A 19,020-nucleotide genomic window follows, 5' to 3' on the forward strand; every position below is an offset into this window, starting at 1 on the left:
GATTTAAGAGAAAGAGGAAATGTAGGCAGTGGTACAATTATGTTCAAGACAGGGTTTGGGGGGGAAGGTGCGGGGAAAGACAGGGTTTTGTTTTTTTTAGTAGTGAAAAACTGGAAACTGCTAAAATACCCTAAAAAGGGGAAATGCTCAAACAATTAAATGATTACATACTCTGAATCAATATACACGCATTAAAATCATGTTTTTGAAAAAAATAGTAATATGAGAAAATATTAATGGTGTAATGCTATGTGAAAAAAATCGGATACTAAATTGTCCAATTGTATAAAGCAGTATATGCAGGAGGGAAATATATCAAAATGTTAACAGAGGTAATAATAATGATAAACCTTTTGAGTACTTTTATATGTGAGGCCCTGTGCCAAACAGTTTACCTGTGTTATTTTACCTAACCCTTAGGTGATAGGAACTATTCTCCCCATATTTTTTAAAAGCAGGCTCTATGCCCAGTGTGGGGCTTGAACCCGTGACCCTGAGATCAAGACCTGAGCTGAGATCAAGCGTCTGACTCTTAACCAACTGAGCCACTCAGGCTCCCCCTCCCCATTTTATAGATGAAGAAACTGAGGCTTGGGGAGGTTAAATCCACAGATAGTCATATAACTAGTAAGTGGCTAACTCAATCCAGATGTGTCTAAAGCCAAAGTCCATGTGTTTTTTTTTTTAAATGTTTATTTATTTATTTTGAGAGAGAGGAAGGGAAGGAGCATGAACAAGGGAGGGGCAGAGAGAGAGGGAGAGACAGAATCCCAAGCAGGTTCCACACTCAGCATGAAGACAAGCTCATGAATAGTGAGATCATGATCTGAGCTGAAATCAAGCGACAGACATTTACCTGACTGAGCCACCCAGGCAACCCCAAAGTCCATGTTTTTAAGATAATCTTGACTCCCCTTAGCTTCCAATGTTGGGGTTATGAGTGATTTATATCCTTTTATGTAGCTTTCCTGAATTTGCTAGATCCCTACACCAAACATGTATTTACCTATACAGTCATGAGAAATACATATTTTGAAAAAGAAGGGGGAAAAAGAAATATGCAACAAAAACATATAAACAGGAGAAAGATATAGTATTGAACAAAACCATTTGTTAATGGATACCTGGGTGGCTCAGTCAGTTAAGCGTGGGACTTCAGCTCAAGTCATGGTCTTGTGGTCTGTGAGTTCCGGCCCCAGGTCGGGCTTTGTGCTGACAGCTCAGAGCCCGGAGCCTGCTTGGGATTCTGTGTCTTCCTCTCTCTCTGCTTCTCCCCTGCTCACGCTCTGTCTCTTTCTTTCTCTCTCAAAAATAAATAAACATTAAAAAAAAACCCATATGTTAAAGTCTGGGAGGCCTCACAAGTATTGTCCTTTGCTGTGCTTTGTAGTTTTTTAATATAGCACTATCAGTCTGCATTGCAAATATATCTACGGATATACATATATGTAAATGCCTCACTGTCTTTGAGGGCAGGGACCCTCTTTTATCTCTGTGGTTTTGCCTAGGGAAGATACCCTCCAACATGGGGCTTAGCACATAGTAGGTTCTTAGAAATTGTTGATTGAAGAGAAACCATATGGACTAGAAACCAGTGACCAGAAGACACAATCAGAAAAGGTTTTGCTGGACTCCCCTGTATTGGGATTTCTGAGAGGGTGACTAGGGAGCCAGGGCGGGGTTGGATGGGAAGGGGGAACAGTGTTCAAGAAGAGGTTTTGGTTCTGCGGCAGGAGTTGAGCGGGAGGAATGTGACAGCTGCAGCCCCACCCTCTCAATTTTTGTCACCCCCCCCACCCCCCCAACTCAGGAGGGTGAAGAGGGGTCTCAGTTCCCTGAGAAACTGAGCGGTGGGCGGGCCAGGAGCTCCCCACGCCTCCCCGGGCCGTCATCTGTTTCCCACCCTCCTCCGACCGGAGTCCCGAGGCGCTGGCCGCGGTGCTGAAGCAGCGCTCTCCGAGGAGGGAGGAAGGAGGGGCCGGGCCGCGGCGAAGAGGAGGAGCTCTATGAAGCTCTGAGCTGGAAAGGGGGGAGGGGCAGGGCGGCGCCAGCAGGCCCGAGACCCTGGCAGGCTTGAGAGGCGGCAGGAGACTGGAGACAGCCTGGCTAGAGTGGACAAAGGCATCTGGACAATCTTCCTCGGAAGAAACCAAGGTTGTCGTCCTTGTCTTATAAATCCTCTCTCTTCTACCTTGGAGGGACCCTCACCTTGTGTCCTGACCTCAGCCTCGTTCCCAAACCCATCCGAGGAGTGACTGACTTCTAGGCTTTTCTGTCTGCGAAGCCACTAGCTTACAGCCCACAAGACCCCAGGTGAGGGCCTACTGCCTCACCATGGTGAAGTTGCTGCCTGCCCAGGAGGCAGCCAAGATCTACCACACCAACTATGTGCGCAACTCTAGGGCTGTGGGTGTGATGTGGGGCACACTCACCATCTGTTTTTCGGTGCTTGTTATGGCCCTCTTTATCCAGCCCTACTGGATTGGTGACAGCGTTAACACACCCCAGGCAGGCTACTTTGGCCTGTTCTCCTACTGTGTGGGCAACGTGCTGTCCTCTGAGCTCATCTGCAAGGGTGGCCCGCTGGACTTCTCCTCCATTCCCTCTAGAGCTTTCAAGACTGCCATGTTTTTTGTGGCCTTGGCCATGTTCCTCATCATTGGCTCCATCATCTGCTTTAGCCTCTTCTTCGTCTGCAACACGGCCACTGTCTACAAGATCTGTGCATGGATGCAGCTGGCTGCAGGTGAGCAGGGTTAATGGGTGGGCAAGTGGGGACCCACCCCCGGCCACAGGGGACGCTGCACCATTCCGCCCTCTGGAGCCTCTTGGTCTCCTTCCCAACTGTTCCTCTTTATTTTTTTTTTTTCTCGAAGATTTAATTTTTTAAAGCAATCTCTACATGGGGCTTGAACCTACAACCCCGAGATCAAGAGTCACATGCTCCACCAACTGAGTCCACCAGGCTCCCCTCAGCTGTTCTCCTTTAGCCCAGCCCTACTCAATGCTCTGTAGAAGCTTCTGAGGAGTAGAGAACTTTAGAATGGTTGAGACCAAAAGGATCGTTGAGATCAAATTGTTCAATCCTCTCATCTTACTGATGGGAACTGAGGTCCAGAGAAGGGGAGTGACTTGCCCAGGAGCACACAGCTAGTTGATAGAAGGTGTCCTGACTCCCAGGCCACCACATGAGAGGTTGTTGTTGCTCTGAGGAGGAAAAAGAAGGAAGCTTCCATTGTCAGCCATGTGGAAATAGGATCCAGCCCAGGGCAAAATGTCAAGCACATCCTAGATGTCTCCATCTCCCACTTCTGGGCGTTTGTTCTTTATCTTTATGGATCCCCAGATCCCTGCCCTCACTCTTCCCCTCTCACCCAAAATTGCTCTCAGGGAGATTCTAAAGTCAGTTGTTTATTTGGAGTGTTATGCTGTGACCTTTCCCATAGAAACTTGCATTGAAGTTCTCTCTTTCATGGTGGAGTGAAAGTCTTTGCTCCCTAGTTATAGGTTTCTGTACTTGAGGCAGCAAACGGGAGTGATATTTTGTCATGGGGGGAGTGGTGGTGGTGGCTAAGGTCTTTTATTATTATTTTTAATGTTTATTTATTTTTGAGAGAGAGAGAGCATGAGCAGGGGAAGAGTCAGGAAGGGGGGGAACAGAGGCTCCAAAGTGGGCTCTGTGCTGACAGCAGACAGCCCTATTCAGGGCTTGAACCCACGAACTACAAGATCATGACCTGAGCTGAAGTTTGAGGCTTAACTGACTGAGCCACCCAGGCATCCCAGATGGCTAGGGTCTTGTAAAACTATGGAGGGGTGGGGCACCTGGGTGGCTCAGTCAGTTAAACCTTCGACTCTTGGTTTCCACTCATAATCTCATGGTTTGTGGGTTCAAATCCCACACTGGGCTCTGCACTGACAGTGCGGAGCCTGCTTGGGATTCTCTCTCTTCCTCTTTCTCTGTCCCTCCCCTGCTGTCTCTGTCTCTCTCAAAATAAATAAATAAACTAAAAAAAAATTAAACAAACAAAAAACTATGTGGGGTAGGTGGCTACTTATGGTGCCCCAAAGCAGGCCTTTCCTGCCCCTTTTTCCTGCTCCTGGCCCAGGCAGGCCTCTCGGTCCTTGGGCCAGCTGCTCCTGTTTTCCTCTAAAGCTCAGGAAGACATGGCCTAAGGCCTTGTCCTTCAGCCCTTGGTCCCCTCCCATCCCAAGGACCATGCACAGACTGCCCATTCTAGGGAAATGTCCAGGGGGTAGTGTGGGGACTTCAGACTAGAGAGCAAACCATCTTGATATCGTTGGTTAGAATGAGAAGTAGTATTATCCATAACAGGGGGAATGGAGCGGGGATCAGAATCCCAGACAACGAAACACATAGATTTAAGACTCTGTCAGAGTTGGAGGGGACCTCAGAGAGCTATAGGTACCCTCCCCCCCGCCAAAGATGAGGAATCTGGGAAAAGACTTGGCCAAACCTGTAACAGATCAGCTGGCAACTAAGGACCAAGGAGAATTAAGGCAGCAGGTTCCAAGAAACAAGATGTATTCCAAACTCACTTTTACTGAGCCACACATTTACATAAGTATAATGACTTACAAAGCACTTTCACATCTACCCTCTGGAGGAGCCCATCCCTACCTAGTGAGGTGGACATTCCTCTTATTGATAAGAGGAATAAGAGCCTTATAGATAAGGCTCCTAATGGGTAACTTGACTTTTAGCACAGGTAGTGGTGGACAGAACCTTTGATTCCAAATCTTGTACTCAGGCTACTCACCTGGCTCCAGAGCTGCGTCTGCAATCCACCCACCATCTCCCTCTCTGGTCTCTCTGTATCATGAGCGAGAGGTTGGGACAGGGCTGAGGTAAATCTTGGTGGGCGGTGGGGAGAAGGAGGAGAAATGCAGATGTAGCAGTTCTGGGACAAAGAGGAGTAGAATGGACCCTGGCATGCTTACCAGCTGGTCCTCCATATCAGAGCTATGGGATGCTGGAAACACAACCATTCCTCTCATTCTCCACACTGCCCCCTCCCACAACCTCCTGAAGCAGGTGCCATGTGCTGAGCAGGCAGTGCTTGGGAGGGACTACGTGGGGGAGGCGTCACCAGGCCATTTGAGTTAGACCCTGCCGGGTCATGGAGCTGGAGACATTGATAGCAGAGGTGGCCAGATGCCATCCCATGAAACATTTACATTGGGAAGAGCAAAAGTGGTGTCATGTTCCATTCTTTGGTGCAGGGGAATGGAAGATGAGCCAAAGGGAGGGATTAAGAGGGGGTCTGCTTTGCAGTCAGCAGCTGGGAGACAGGTCCATTTGAAGATGCCTAAACCAATTAGTTTAACCTTGCCAGGAAGCCTGAGGCCAGGGAAGGGAGCAGGAGAAAGGAAAGAGGATTGGTGCCTGGGCCAGTGGGGGGCTGTAGTTTAACAATGTTAATTGAGCTTCTGGATCCCAGGTATAAGTTGTGTGTGGTTCCAGCTCCTAGAAACACAGGTAGAGCAAGTTGCTTGTCTCTCTGAGTCTTGATAACCTCATCTGTAGGGTGTAGCAACAGCACCTCCCATCACAAGGTTCTTGTGAGGATGGGATGTATACTGCATGTAAAACACCTTGTACGGTTCTTGACACATAGGAGGTGCTCGGCAAATATGAAAAACACAAAAACAGTCAGGATGGGGGGGGTGACAAAAAAACTCCCAAATCTTAGTGGCTTAAAACAAAGATTTATTCTTTGCTGGTGACACAAGCTCACTGAGGATCAGTTGGGGGCTCTGCTTTCACCGTTCTCTTCTGGAACCCGGGCTGATGGAGCACCGGCTGTCATCTGGCTGTCATCATTGCAGAGGGAAAGGGAGCTCTGGAAGGCGTCTCCCCAGAAGTTACATGCTGTGGCCCGGAACCCCACACATTTCCCTCCTATTTTGTTGTCTAAGGGAAGTCTTATGGCCTTGCCCAACTTGAAAAGAGGGGAGCAAGGAAATCTAACACCGCTGTGTACCTGAAATGTTTGTGAACAGCTCTAATGACATTCACATCCCCTGAGGTTGTTTCCATCTGACTTCAATGCCAATAATAATAGCAACAACTGACTTTAATTGGCTGATTACCATGTACCAGACACTGCAGTAAGCATTTTCTTTCTTTCTTTCTTTCTTTCTTTCTTTCTTTCTTTCTTTCTTTCTGGTTTAAATGTTTGTTTATTTATTTTTGAGGGAGAGAGAGAGAGAGAGAGAGCAAGCAAGCAGAGGAGGGGACAGAGAATCCCACGCAGGCTCCACACTGTCAGCACAGAGCCTGACTCGGGGCTCGAACTCACGAACCATGAGATCATGACCTGAGCTGAAATCAAGAGTCGGATGCTTCACCAAGCTGAGCCACCCAGGTGTCCCTATAGTGAGCGTTTTCTATACATGATCACACTTAATCTTCGTAACTCCGCTATGAGTCAGGTAGTACTATCCTAATTTTACAGATGAGAGAATGGAAGTCAGAAAGGGTAAGTAAACTTGCCTGAGGATACCATGCTGGCCTCTGCTTAGAGTCCTGAGACATTACAAATGGAGTTGCCCCCCACTGTGCCCAGGTGGATGGGTCAGGTGCTCACAGAGGGTCATGGCACCCATTGTAACAACCTGTTTCCAGGTTGGAGGCCCTGGGCTATTTTCCAGAGATGCTACGGAAGGAGAAGGAGACCAAGGGGAGGAGATGGGGAGAATGGAAAGTCCAGAAGGGCAACTCCTTTCCACATTGACCCATTCCACTCCTCCGCCCGGGTTAAGGTGGGGGCCACGGTTGGCACCAAAACTCTGGTCTTACACCAACTGGGGAAGGCCATAGGTTTTACCGAAGAGCTCTGGGAAGGTCCCCCCTCCCCTATGCTAAGTATCTTCCTGAAACACTTCTCATTTTGTCACGAAGTCTGAAATGTCAGCACGAAATACATTCAGCTCTTTGGAGTGATGTCAGTCTGAGAGTTTAGGGAATTAACTTTGAGGGAAAAAAAAAAAAAGCCAGGAGCATGTGTTGGCTCTGCCCTGGGCAACTCACTTGGTTTCTCTGAGACCTCAGTTTTCTAATCTGTAAAATGGGATATTAACACATGGCCTACTTCACAGAACTGTTGTCAGGATCAAGAGGAAAAGGGTACACGAAGTATTTTGGACCTAAAAGACCTATACGCTTATATGAATTAGCTTGTCCCATGTAAAATCAAAGGCGAGTTGATACATTTAGGCGGGGAGGGGGGATCCTGATCTTTATAATTTACTGTGCGTTTGATCTGTTGACTTTCCTTGCAAGCGCAAACGGAGCCCAAGGTAGGTAACTGGGCCCTGTGAGGTGTTTCCCCGAGGTGCTCCTGGGTAGGGCACAGCCTCGGAACTGAAGAGCCTCTGGGCCTGTGGAAGGAGGGTGAGGGCTCAGAAGGTGGCACAGAGAATGGAAGGAACCCCCTGCCTGCATGGTGGTTGTGCTTGGGGTTGGCCTTGGTCACATCCCAGGATCGTGTCACATATCTGTGCAGCTAAGGTGGGGTGGTCCTTGGTGGGAGGGCAGGGAAGTGAGGAGAAGGAGGGAAAATGAAATTTTTGCCTGTAAATACTGTCAGTGAAAGCACAGGATGGGATAATTGTAACTAACACTCGTGAAGCACTAAGTATGTGCTAGGCACTTTTCCAATATTAACTCATTTGCACCTCACTGCAATCCAAACAGGTAGGGCCTACTCATATTCCCACTGTATAGACGAGAAAACTGAGGCCAAAAAAAAAGCCTAAGTAGCTTGCTCTGAGTCACACAGCTAGTTAGGAAAGAGCTGGGCTTGAAATCCAGGCAGCCCGTTCTAGTGTTTCCCGCTTTTCCTAGTGAGAGAATTACCTGAAAGAATGATTTTCAAAACAGGGATTCCAGGGGCACCTGGGTGGCTCAGTCAGTTGGGCGGCCAACTTCGGCTCAGGTCATGATCTCACAGCTTGTGAGTTCGAGCCCCATGTCGGGCTCTGGGCTGACAGCTTGGAGCCTGGAGCCTGCTTCGGATTCTGTGTCTCCCTCTCTGCCCCTCCCCCACTCACACTCTCTCTCTGTCTCTCAAAAATAAACATTAAAAAAAAAATTTTAACCCCCCCCCCCGGGATTCCTGAGCCCACCCTGGCCTGGGAATCAACATTTTAAACAAATATTCCAGGGGATTCTCAAATTTAGGGAAGTATGGACAACTGCAGTGTTATGCACTGAGTTAGGAGGGAGAGACCTATTTGCTTGAATGAAAGGTTCAGGAGGGAAGCAGCCAGAGATGGGGCTGGAAAACTTTGTGTTTTCATTAAATCTAAGATTCCCAAGTTATGGGACATACCACGATTCTATGTGTGTAAAAAGGAAAAATACTCCTTTTTTTTTAAAGTTTATTTATTTATTTTGAAAGAGAGGGAGAGAGGGAGAGCGAGTGGGGGAGGGACAGAGAGAGAGGGAGACAGAGAATTCTAAGCAGGCTCTGCCCTGTCAGCACAGAGCCTGATGCAGGGCTCGAACTCACTAACCAGGAGATCATGGCCTGAGCGGAAGTCAGACACTTAACTGAGCCACCCAGGTGTCTCCAAAAGAAAAAAATACTTGTAATCAAACCACGGCCTGAAGCTTTCTTATTATTTCAGAGATATCGGAGCATGAACAAATATACGTCTTACGAGTGACGAGTTCTCTGGGTCGGGACTAGATTTTGGAGGGGTTTGAAGCCAGAGTAGCCAGTGCCTCGCCAAGTCCAAAGTGAGGGGCACAGCTGAGGGCCTGGTAGGATCACCTGGTGCCATGGCAGAACCTTCCCCGGGCGGAGGAGCTCCACTTTCTGCCTCTATCCCCACCAAGGGCAAGTCACTTTAACTCTTGGATCCTCCATTTTCTCCCCTGTGCTCTACAAGAAAGATGGTAGGAGCTGCCCGCCCTCTCAAGGAGGAGGGGAGAGTGACAAGGTGGCAACAGTGGGGGGGGGGGGCGTAGCAGACTGAGCACAGCCAGCCTGACACCATCTTCACCCCCTCCCGCCCCCTCAGCCACAGGCCTCATGATCGGCTGCCTGGTCTACCCGGATGGCTGGGACTCAAGTGAGGTGCGACGCATGTGTGGGGAGCAGACGGGCAAGTACACGCTGGGTCAGTGCACCATCCGCTGGGCCTTCATGCTGGCCATCCTCAGCATCGGAGACGCCCTCATCCTCTCCTTTCTGGCCTTCGTGCTGGGCTACCGGCAGGACAAGCTCCTCCCCGATGACTACAAGGCCGATGGAAAAGGTAACCTGCCCTCCCCCAGGGAGGTGGGGCTTCCTCTCAGCCGGTTACCAGAGGACTGGTCCCTGGCCCGGGGTTGGGGACGGACACCAAGACCAATTGGACACAGGCCTTGTTCCAGAGGCCAAAAGCCAGTGGGGGGTTGTAAGCTGGTGGCTGATGAGGCAATGTGAGCAGAGGCTGTCTGTGATAGAAGGTTGTCCTCATGCCTCCCCCGCCCCTGACTTCTGTCAGGGTGTCCAGGGGAGAGAACCCTGATCCAGCCTGGGGGGCGAGGTACGGCCTCCTAGAGAAGGCGGTGCTGGGGCTGGGTCTCCAAGTTCACCGGGAGTCTGCTTGGTGGAGAGAGGAGCGGCCAGTCAGGAGAGGGGCTGCGTTGTTGGGGCAGGAGGAGAAAGGTAGGTGAGGGGACAGATGTGACAGCTCCTGGAATGCATACGGTGGGCGGTCCCTTGAGTTAGAATAGCCTTGGGGTTGTCTGTATGCCATCCTGTTTCAATTTCCTTCTGCCCAAATCCTACCCCCGAGTCATGAGTCAGTTGTAGGAGACCCAAAGCCCAGACGGATGCTTTAGCCTTTTCTGACTCCTTCCCAACTGACCTTTCTTCCTCTTACGGTACTTTCTGCTCCCGTTTCTCTTTAGGCTCTTCCCCTGTCTCGAGGGGCTTTTTCAGGGCATAAATTTTATCTCGTAGTCATAGGGCAAGGCCTGTCCCACATGCTTGTGAATCCAAAATTGCCCACTTTCCCCACAGTCTTCGCCCCATTGACCTGAACTAGAAGGGGGAGGCAAACTCCTTTGCCCCCGGGGACCAAGAACGCTTCCCAGATGAGGAACTTGAAGCCCGGAAGGGAGACCTCCCCCCCCGCCCCCGCCCCAGGGCTACACAGAAAGGTGGTGGCAAAAATGACCGGACTCTGGCTCAGCCCAGGGCCCACTGCTCCATAAGGAAGTCATTAGACATCTCATCCTCCTCTGGCAGTGGAAGACTCGCACGCCTAAGTTATAGGATGAAAGCTGAAAACCAAATTGCTAGAATGAGCTGGACCAAGGAGGAGAGGAGAGAGAGGTGTCTTTCTGTTGAAGGAGGGGGCCGATAGTTCCTAGGTTCTGGGAACACTTAAGGTCTGGGTGCCTTGAAAACCCTGTGAGGGGAAGGGAAATGGGACTAGTATGTACTGAGGCTTTGCCATGTGCAGGAGTGATGTAAGGTTTGTTCCCGGGGGCCATCTTTGTTTAATGTGCACAGCAGCCCTGGGGGGACGGGTTGGAGGTGGGGGGTCCAGCAGCATCTATCTGCACAACCAGCACTTTCTCCAGCGATGGAGGTTTTTCCAAGGGAGGCTGCAGCAGGGGTCGCCGCCGGAGGCATTTTGTTCAGCTTTTAGCCCCCAGGCGGGACCAGCCTTAAATCTGGAAACACTGCAGAGAACATTTTTGTAGTCCTCATTTGCATTCTTTTCTTTTCACAAGGGATTCTTTTAGCTGGAAAGAAATGTTACGCGCGGCGCGGAGTTCCCTTTACAGCGCTTCCTTGTGGAGAGATGGGTTTGTCTCTTTGACCCTTTATTTACTGATCAAAATGTCAGTTGGCTTTCCTCTCTTTCCTTGTCCCTCTTCTTTTGTGCCCCATGCACCTGTTTCAATCTTTTCAGATTCTTTTCTCTCCATATTTTAGTTCCCTCACTATCATGCAGGATTCAACTTATCCTTCTTGTTTATAACCTGTTAGGAAACACCCACATAACCTTTCTGAACACACCTAACGACTTAGTGAAGTAGCTATCGCTGCTGTCAAAGCACAAAATTGGGTCAGGAAAGCAGAATTAAAAAAAGTTTTTTTTTTAAATGTTTATTTAGTTTTGGGAGAGACAGAGAGACAGAGCATGAGTGGGGGAGGGGCAGAGAGAGAGGGAGACACAGAATCCGAAGCAGGCTCCAGGCTGCGAGCCGTCAGCACAGAGCCCGACGCGGGGCTCGAACTCACAAACCGCGAGATCAGGACCAGAGCCGAAGTCAGATACTTAAGCAACTGAGCCACCCAGGTGCCCTGGCAGGCAGAATTTGAGTCCCAGTTCCTCCAAGTCGCTTTCCTCAAGGTGCTTTCCACGAAAGAGCAGGACACTAACTCCTGCTCTGCCACCTCTATTATTGTGTGACATGAAGGAAACGATGACAGAAGTGAAGGCTTGCATGAGTACATGGTTGCTGATCTGCTCGTTAAGGGTTAAGGAGGCAGAGGAGAATGAGTGTGGGCTTTGGAGTCAGACCTGGTTTTATTTTTTTTTTAATTTTTTTTTCAACGTTTATTTATTTTTGGGACAGACAGCGACAGAGCATGAACGGGGGAGGGGCAGAGAGAGAGGGAGACACAGAATCGGAAACAGGCTCCAGGCTCCGAGCCATCAGCCCAGAGCCCGACGCGGGGCTCGAACTCACGGACCGCGAGATCGTGACCTGGCTGAAGTCGGACGCTTAACCGACTGCGCCACCCAAGCGCCCCCAGACCTGGTTTTAAAACTGGGGCTCCGTTGTTAACCAGCTGTGACTGCGGGCATTACTCAACTTCGCTGAGCGTTTCCTCATCCGAGCCCCGTTTTTACAGGGTGAGGTGGCAGGTTTCTCCTCGGTTGAAAAAATTACCTACTTCAAAAGATCGTGCTCAGGCACAAGACAAGGATGTCTGCCGTTGGCACTGCAGTTGAAGAGCAGACTGGAGGTTATAGCCAGGGTAGTTAGGCAAGAAAAAGAAGGAAAAGAAATCCAGTTTGGAGAGGACGAAGTGCAACGATCTCTACTAGCAGATGACATGATTTTGCATATGGAACGTGCTAAAGAATCCACTAAAAAACCATGAAAGGTAACATGCAACATTAGCGAGGCTGCAGGATATAAACAATATACAAAAATCTATCACATTCGTACACACAGCAGTGAACAATCTGAAAATGACTTGTCAGAAAGCAATGTCACTTATAATAGCATCAAAAAATAAAATATGTAGGGGCGCGCCTGGGTGGCTCAGTCGGTTAAGCGGCCGACTTCGGCTCAGGTCATGATCTCGCGGTCCGTGAGTTCGAGCCCCGCGTCAGGCTCTGTGCTGACAGCTCAGAGCCTGGAGCCTCTTTCGGAATCTGTGTCTCCCTCTCTCTGACCCTCCCCTGTTCATGCTCTGTCTCTCTCTGTCTCAAAAATAAATAAACGTTAAAAAAAAATTAAAAAAAAAATATGTAGAAAAAAATTTAACAAAAGAAGTGTGAGGTTTGTACATGAAAATTAAAAACCGTTGTTGAAAGAAATTAAAGGCCTAAATCAATGGGAGCATCCACATTCACGGATGAGAACACTTCATATTACAATGGCAATGCTCCCCAAACCGATCTACAGATTCAGTGCAATCCTTATCAAAATCCCAGCTGGCTTTTTGCAAAACTTGATAAGCTGATCCTCAAATTCGTATGGAAACGCAAGGGACCCAGAAGAGCCAAAACAATCATGAAGAAGAACACAAGTTGGAGGACACACATGCCCTGATTTCAAAACTTACTACAAAGCTACAGTAATCAAGATGGTGTGGTCCTGGCATGAGGATAGACATACAGATCAATGGAATAAAATTAAGAGTCCAGAAATGAACCCAAACATAAATGGCAAACTGATTTTCAACAGAGATGCCAAGACCATTCAATGGAGGGAAAGAATAGTCTTTTCAGTAAATGGTGCTAGAACAACCAGACATCTACATGCAAAAGAATGAAGTCGGGGGCATCTTGGGTGGCCCAGTTGGTTAAGTGTCTGGTTTTAGCTCAGGTCATGATCTCACAGTTCATGGGTTCGAGCCCCAGGTTAGGCTCTGTGCTGACAACTTGGAGCCTGGAGCCTGCTTCAAATTCTATGTCTCCCTCTCTTTCTCTGCCCCACCCCTGCTCTCACTCTGTAAACATTAAAAAAAAAAAAAAAAGAATGAGGTTGGACTTCCCACCTCACATGATATATAAAAATCAACTGAAAATGGATCAAAGACCTAAATGTAAGATGTAACATTATAAAACTCTTAGAAGAAAACATAGGTATAAATCCTTGTGACCTTGGTTTAGGTGGTGGTTTCTTAGACGTGACACCTAATACACAAGCGACCAAAGGAAAAAATACGTATAAATTGGATTTCATAAAAAATGAAAGCTTTGGTGTGTCAAAGGACACCAACAAGAAAGTGAAGAAAAGACAACCCACGGAATGGGAGAATGTATTTGCAAATCATAATTCTAATATCCAGAATATATTAAGGACTCCTACAACTTGACAAATAAAACTACGAAGAACCCCATTTTTAAAGTGGGCAAAGGATTTGAATAGACATTTCTCCAAAGAAGATATCCAGATTGCCAAGACAGTTGACATCACTAGTCATGAGGAAAATGCAAATTAAAACCACAATGAGCTATTACTTCACATCCCACTAGGATGGCTGATAAAAAAGATGAACAGTAACAGGTGTTGGTGAGCACGTGGAGAAAAGAACTCTCATACACCGCTCGTGAAAAGGTAAAATTGTGCTATTGCTATAGAAAACAGGACGGCAGTTCCTCAAATGGTTAAACATAGAGAGAGGCGCTCTGTGACTCACACATTTATTCCTAGACATGTAGGCAAGAAAACTGCAAACACGTTTGCACAAAAACTTGGATATAAACCTTCATAGCGGCACGAAAGCCAGGAAGTGGAAACCAACCAAATGTGAGTCAGCTGATGACCTGGATAAATAATATGTGTAAATCTACACAGTGGAATATTATTCAGCTATAAGAAGTACTGATAATTGCTACCAAGTGGATGAACCTTGAAGACGTTGCAAGTGAAAGGAGCCATACACAAAAGACCATGTATTGTATGATCCCATGTATTTATTTTTTAAAGTTTATTTTCATTATTTTTTTTAAATTTTATTCATTGTTATTTATTTCCAAAGCTTATTTATTAAAAATAAACTTTTAGAGAGAGGGTGCGCGTGTGAGCACACAAGTGGGGGAGGGGCAGGAGAGAGAGAGAGAGAGAGAGAGGGACTCCCAAGCAGGCTCTGTACTGTCGGCGCAGGGCCTGATGCGGGGCTTGAACTCACGAACTTCGAGATCATGACCTGAGCCGAAGTTGGACGCTTAGCCAATTGAGCCACCCGGGTGTCCTAACAGCGGTGATGGCTGCACAGCCCAGTGATTATCCTGGAACCCACCAACCTGTACGCTTTGAGTTGAGTAGATTTCATGTTAGTGAATTGTATCTCAAAAAAAACCAAAAGACTGTGTGAAGGATTAGGTAGTGGGTAAATCACTAACAAAGCCTACATGTTATTTGGGCGATTAACAAATGTTAGTTCTCTCCTCGTTCTGTCCTTCCGGTATCTCTACTTCTTACGCAATCACCTGCCCGACCACTAACAGCTCCTGGGCTCCAGGTGCCCACTGACACCCCCAGACACTGGGGGGACAGCGGTGAGGGAAGCGGTCTGATTGGACCTTACCGTCCGATAAGGGACACCACAAGCAAAATGCAGTTACAAGCTGGTACACGTTACGAACAATAACAACAACAACAATGCGAGCCTTCTCGAGAGTGAAGAAATCTGATCTGGTTTGGCGAGGGAGTTGTGTGCAGGGAATTATCCTGCAAACGAGGCCCGGGTGTATACACATAACGCTCTCTTTTTCATTGCAGAGGAAGTCTGAAGCAGCTGGCGTGCTGGTGAGTAATCCCACCGTTGGGTGGTCTGCCTGCCTTGGGGAAGGGCTGTGGCCTCCTTGGCCTCCGTTTCCTTATAGACTCACCAGGCGGAATGGCCCGTGGGGCCGGGTGTTAGGGGCTGGCGTAGGGCCTGGGGGGAGGAGCAGTGACTCCCGCAGGAGCTAGCTGGCATCTGAGACCCCCTTGTTTTACCTCTTACTTGAGAAGTGGAAAAAGAACAGGAAGAAATAATGTCGAACAGCCAGGTGGTTTCATAAACTCATCTTTCTGTGGAGCCTGGCAAACAAGAACAGATTGCTTAGAAGTCATTCTTGTAAATGGGGCCCTTATTTTCAGAAAGACTTTAAGTGATCTGTAAGAAAAATAAAAAACCTAATTAAAAAAAAAAATAAAAGTCACAGAGAGGAAAACAAATATTCTAGAAAGCTAGGCTAATAGAAATACTACCTTCCTTATGCTTCCTGATAGCCAACACAAAAAGAAAAATATGACTTTAACTGATTTTAACGTCTGGTTGAAAAGGAAGCACAACGTATCAATTTCCTTATTGCCTTTCAGGTTTCCAAAATGTGATTTAACGAGAATATTAAGGAACACATTAAAAAAAAATAAAAGCCCATCATAGTATCACCTTCCAAATAGCTGCCATTTATTGAGGACCTACAGCAGGCTAGGCCCTTCGTGTGGGTAGAAGGGGTTATCTCCATTAAAAAGAAACTTTTTTTTAACGTTTATTTATTTTTGAGAGACAGAGACAGAGCATGAGCATGGGAGGGACAGAGAGAGGGGGAGACACAGAATCCGGAGCAGGCTCCGGGCTCTGAGCTGCCAGCACAGAGCCCGACGCGGGGCTCGAACTCAGGGAGTGCAAGATCATGACCTGAGCCAAAGTCGGCTGCTTAACCGACTGAGCCACCCAGGCGCCCTGGGGTTATCTCCATTTAAACGATTTTAATTTCTGCAAAGTACCTTCCAGTGCTTGCCCACATAGATATACTTTTTTCAATAATAATAAACATTGCCCGCCCCCCCCCCTTATTAGGTGATTCTCAAAACTCTAATATGCATACAACCTACCTGGGAATGAATCTTCTTAAAATGGAAATTCTGATTCAGGGGCCATAGACACTGTTCCTAACCTGCTTCACGTAATGGCTACACTTTGAATAGCAAACTGTTAGAGTGTAAACATTTTCTCATTTTTTTTTCAATGTTCATTATTAAAGTTTTTTGGGGCGCCTGGGTGGCGCAGTCGGTTAAGCGTCCAACTTCAGCCAGGTCATGATCTCGCGGTCCGTGAGTTCGAGCCCCGCGTCGGGCTCTGGGCTGATGGCTCAGAGCCTGGAGCCTGTTTCCGATTCTGTGTCTCCCTCTCTCTCTGCCCCTCCCCCGTTCATGCTCTGTCTCTCTCTGTCCCAAAAATAAATAAAAACGTTGAAAAAAAAATTTAAAAAGTTTTTTAAAGCCACAAACTCCATAGCCCTGGTGTACTCTTTAATGGCTAAACAAGACCTTGGTTATTAGCCATTGAGGATTGTTCTCACAGATAAGAACGTGTTGCTTCTGTTGATAAATTCTGGAGTAGAATTGCTGAATCAAAGGTAACCACACCTCTATGTCTTTTCACCCATTTCTCCTATCCCTCCGTATCTATGAGCTTATCATTGTTTTTAATGTTTATTTATTTATTTTTGAGAGAGAGAGATAGAGAGAATTCCAGGCAGTCTCTGCAGTGTCAGTGCAGAGCCAGAAGTGGGGCTTGAACTCATGAACAGTGAGATCACGACCTGACCCCAAATTAAGAGTTGGATGCTTAACCAGCTGAGGCACCCAGGCACCTGTTTTTCTGTTTTTTACCTTTCAAGATTCCACAGAGATTATATGCAGTATTTGTCTTTTTCTATTTCACTTAGCATAATGCCCTGGAGGTCCATTCATGTTGTCACAAATGGCAAAATTTCATTTTTTTTTTTTTTGGCTGAATAACATTCCAATATGGATATATAGGACAATTTTTTTTAAGTTTATTTATTTTGAGAGACAGAGACAGCACAAGTCGGGGAGGGGCAGAGAGAGAGAATCCCAAGCAAGCACCACACATTCAGTGCGGAGCCCAGCACGGGACTGGAACCCACGAAACTGTGAGATCATGACCTGAGCTGAAACCAGGAGTCTGATGATGCTGAACCAACTGAGCCACCCAGGAGCCTCTATAGCACAGTTAAAAAAAAAGGTTTTTTTGATTTTATTTTAGAGAGAGTGAGAGAGCATGCAAGCGAGGGAGAGGGGCAGAGAGAGAGAGAGAGAGAGAGACAGAGACAGAGAGGGAATCTTAAGTAGACTCCACGCTCAGTGTGGAGCCCGATGCGGGGCTCAATCCTACAACCCTGGGATCATGACCTGAGCTGTAGTCAAGAGCTGGATCCTCAATCGACTGAGTCCCCCAGGCATCCCTCCATAGCACAAGTTTTAAGTGTCCACTGATGGACAGTTAGGCTGTAAATAGTGCTGCCATGAACATGGGAATGCGTACATCTTTTTGAATTAGTATGTTTTTCTTTGGATAAATACCCCCAAATGGAATTGCTGGACCATATGGCAGTTCCATTTCTAATCTTTTGAGGAACCCCCATACTGTTTTTCATAGTGGCTGCACCAACTCATAATCCCATCAACAGTGCACAGATGTTCTCTTTTCTCCACAACCTTGCCAACACTTTTTTTTTTTTTTTTGTCTTTTTGATAGTAGCCTTTCTAAAAGGTGTGAGGTGATATTGTGGTTTTGATTTGCATTTCCCTGAGAGTTAATGACGTTGAGCATCTTTCTATGTGCCTGTTGGCCATCTGTATGTTTTCTTTGGGAAAATGTCTATACAGATCCTTTGCTCATTTTTTATGTATTTATTTATATTTATTCATTTTTTTCTTTGCTCATTTTTAGATTGTTTTCTTGCTATTGATTTATAGGAGTTCTTGATGTATTTTGGATACATGATTTGCAAATGTCTCCTCCCATTCAGCAGGCTGCTTTTTTATTGGTTGATGGTTTCCTTTGCTGTGCAGAGCTTTTTGTGTAGTCCCACATGGTTTTTTTTTTTTTTTTTTCGCTTTTGGTGTTAAATTCAAAAAATCGTTGCCACGATCTATGTCAAGGAGCTTACCGCCTGTGTTTTCTTCTAGCGGCTTTATGGTTTCAGGTCTGATATTAAAGTCTTTAACCCATTTTGATTTAACTTTTGTGTATGGTGTAAGGTAGTGGGCCAGTTTCCCGGTACCATTTAGTGAAAAGACTGTCCTTTCCCCATTGTATATTCACGACTTGTCATAAATTGGCCACAGCATAGGTTCATTTCTGGGCTGTCTACTCTGTTCCACTGATCTGTGTGTCTGCTTTTATGCCAATACCGTACAGTTTTAAGTTTTGTAATATAGGTTGAAATCAGGGAGCCATGATATCATGCTTCTAGCTTTGTTCTTGCCCAAGATTGCTTTTTAAAAATGATACTTTATTTATTTAAGAGACCTGAGTTTTTACTTGATGCACATTGACTATTATTTTATACACTAATGAAATTTGCCTGTCTGGGTAGGGCTGAATCAAAACGTAAGCTTCCGGGGGACATAGGGCGCATACATGGGGAATTTGGTTTTGCTTGACTTTCTAAAAGTGTCAAATCTTATACTCTTGCGATTTTTTTTTTTTAATACCACAGGTCATCTGTTTCCCTGACAATGGAAAATTAAGGAATCGAATTCTTCAGCGATAAAAACTTGTTCCGTCCACGCTTCCCTGTTCCTGGCCACTATAGGGCTGATACCCTGAAGCCTTTCACTATAGGATTCGAACCTGACACTCTCCTGAGACAAGACCTCCTACCGTATGCAGAACACTTTCAGGAGGAGCAGAACTACAGTGACCCACATTAAAGATATTCAGAGAGACATGGGCAGTACTCTCCTGACGGGGCCCCAGTTCTCATCGTATCCCCTTCATA

At 46.9% G+C, this 19,020-nt stretch overlaps 1 protein-coding gene across 1 annotated transcript; it reads left to right on the forward strand.

Moving 5' to 3' along the window:
* The first annotated feature begins 2,276 nt into the window (after positions 1-2,276).
* On the forward strand, positions 2,277-18,799 carry LHFPL5 (LHFPL tetraspan subfamily member 5). Its single transcript, XM_030315355.1, has 4 exons — positions 2,277-2,746; positions 9,052-9,288; positions 14,999-15,025; positions 18,739-18,799. The coding sequence occupies exons 1-3, from the start codon at positions 2,335-2,337 to the stop codon at positions 15,007-15,009; spliced, it is 660 nt and encodes a 219-aa protein (XP_030171215.1). The 5' UTR covers positions 2,277-2,334; the 3' UTR covers positions 15,010-15,025; positions 18,739-18,799.
* Positions 18,800-19,020: the final 221 nt, after the last annotated feature.

Source organism: Lynx canadensis, chromosome B2, assembly GCF_007474595.2.
Source record: "Lynx canadensis isolate LIC74 chromosome B2, mLynCan4.pri.v2, whole genome shotgun sequence".
Taxonomy (NCBI): domain Eukaryota; kingdom Metazoa; phylum Chordata; class Mammalia; order Carnivora; family Felidae; genus Lynx; species Lynx canadensis.

Excerpts from the sequence above, each read along its gene's own strand:
- LHFPL5 (XM_030315355.1), top strand. The coding sequence starts at position 2,335 with ATGGTGAAGTTGCTGCCTGCCCAGGAGGCAGCCAAGATCTACCACACC. Across the intron at positions 2,747-9,051 it reads ATGGATGCAGCTGGCTGCAG|CCACAGGCCTCATGATCGGC; the intron begins GTGAGCAGGGTT and ends CCGCCCCCTCAG.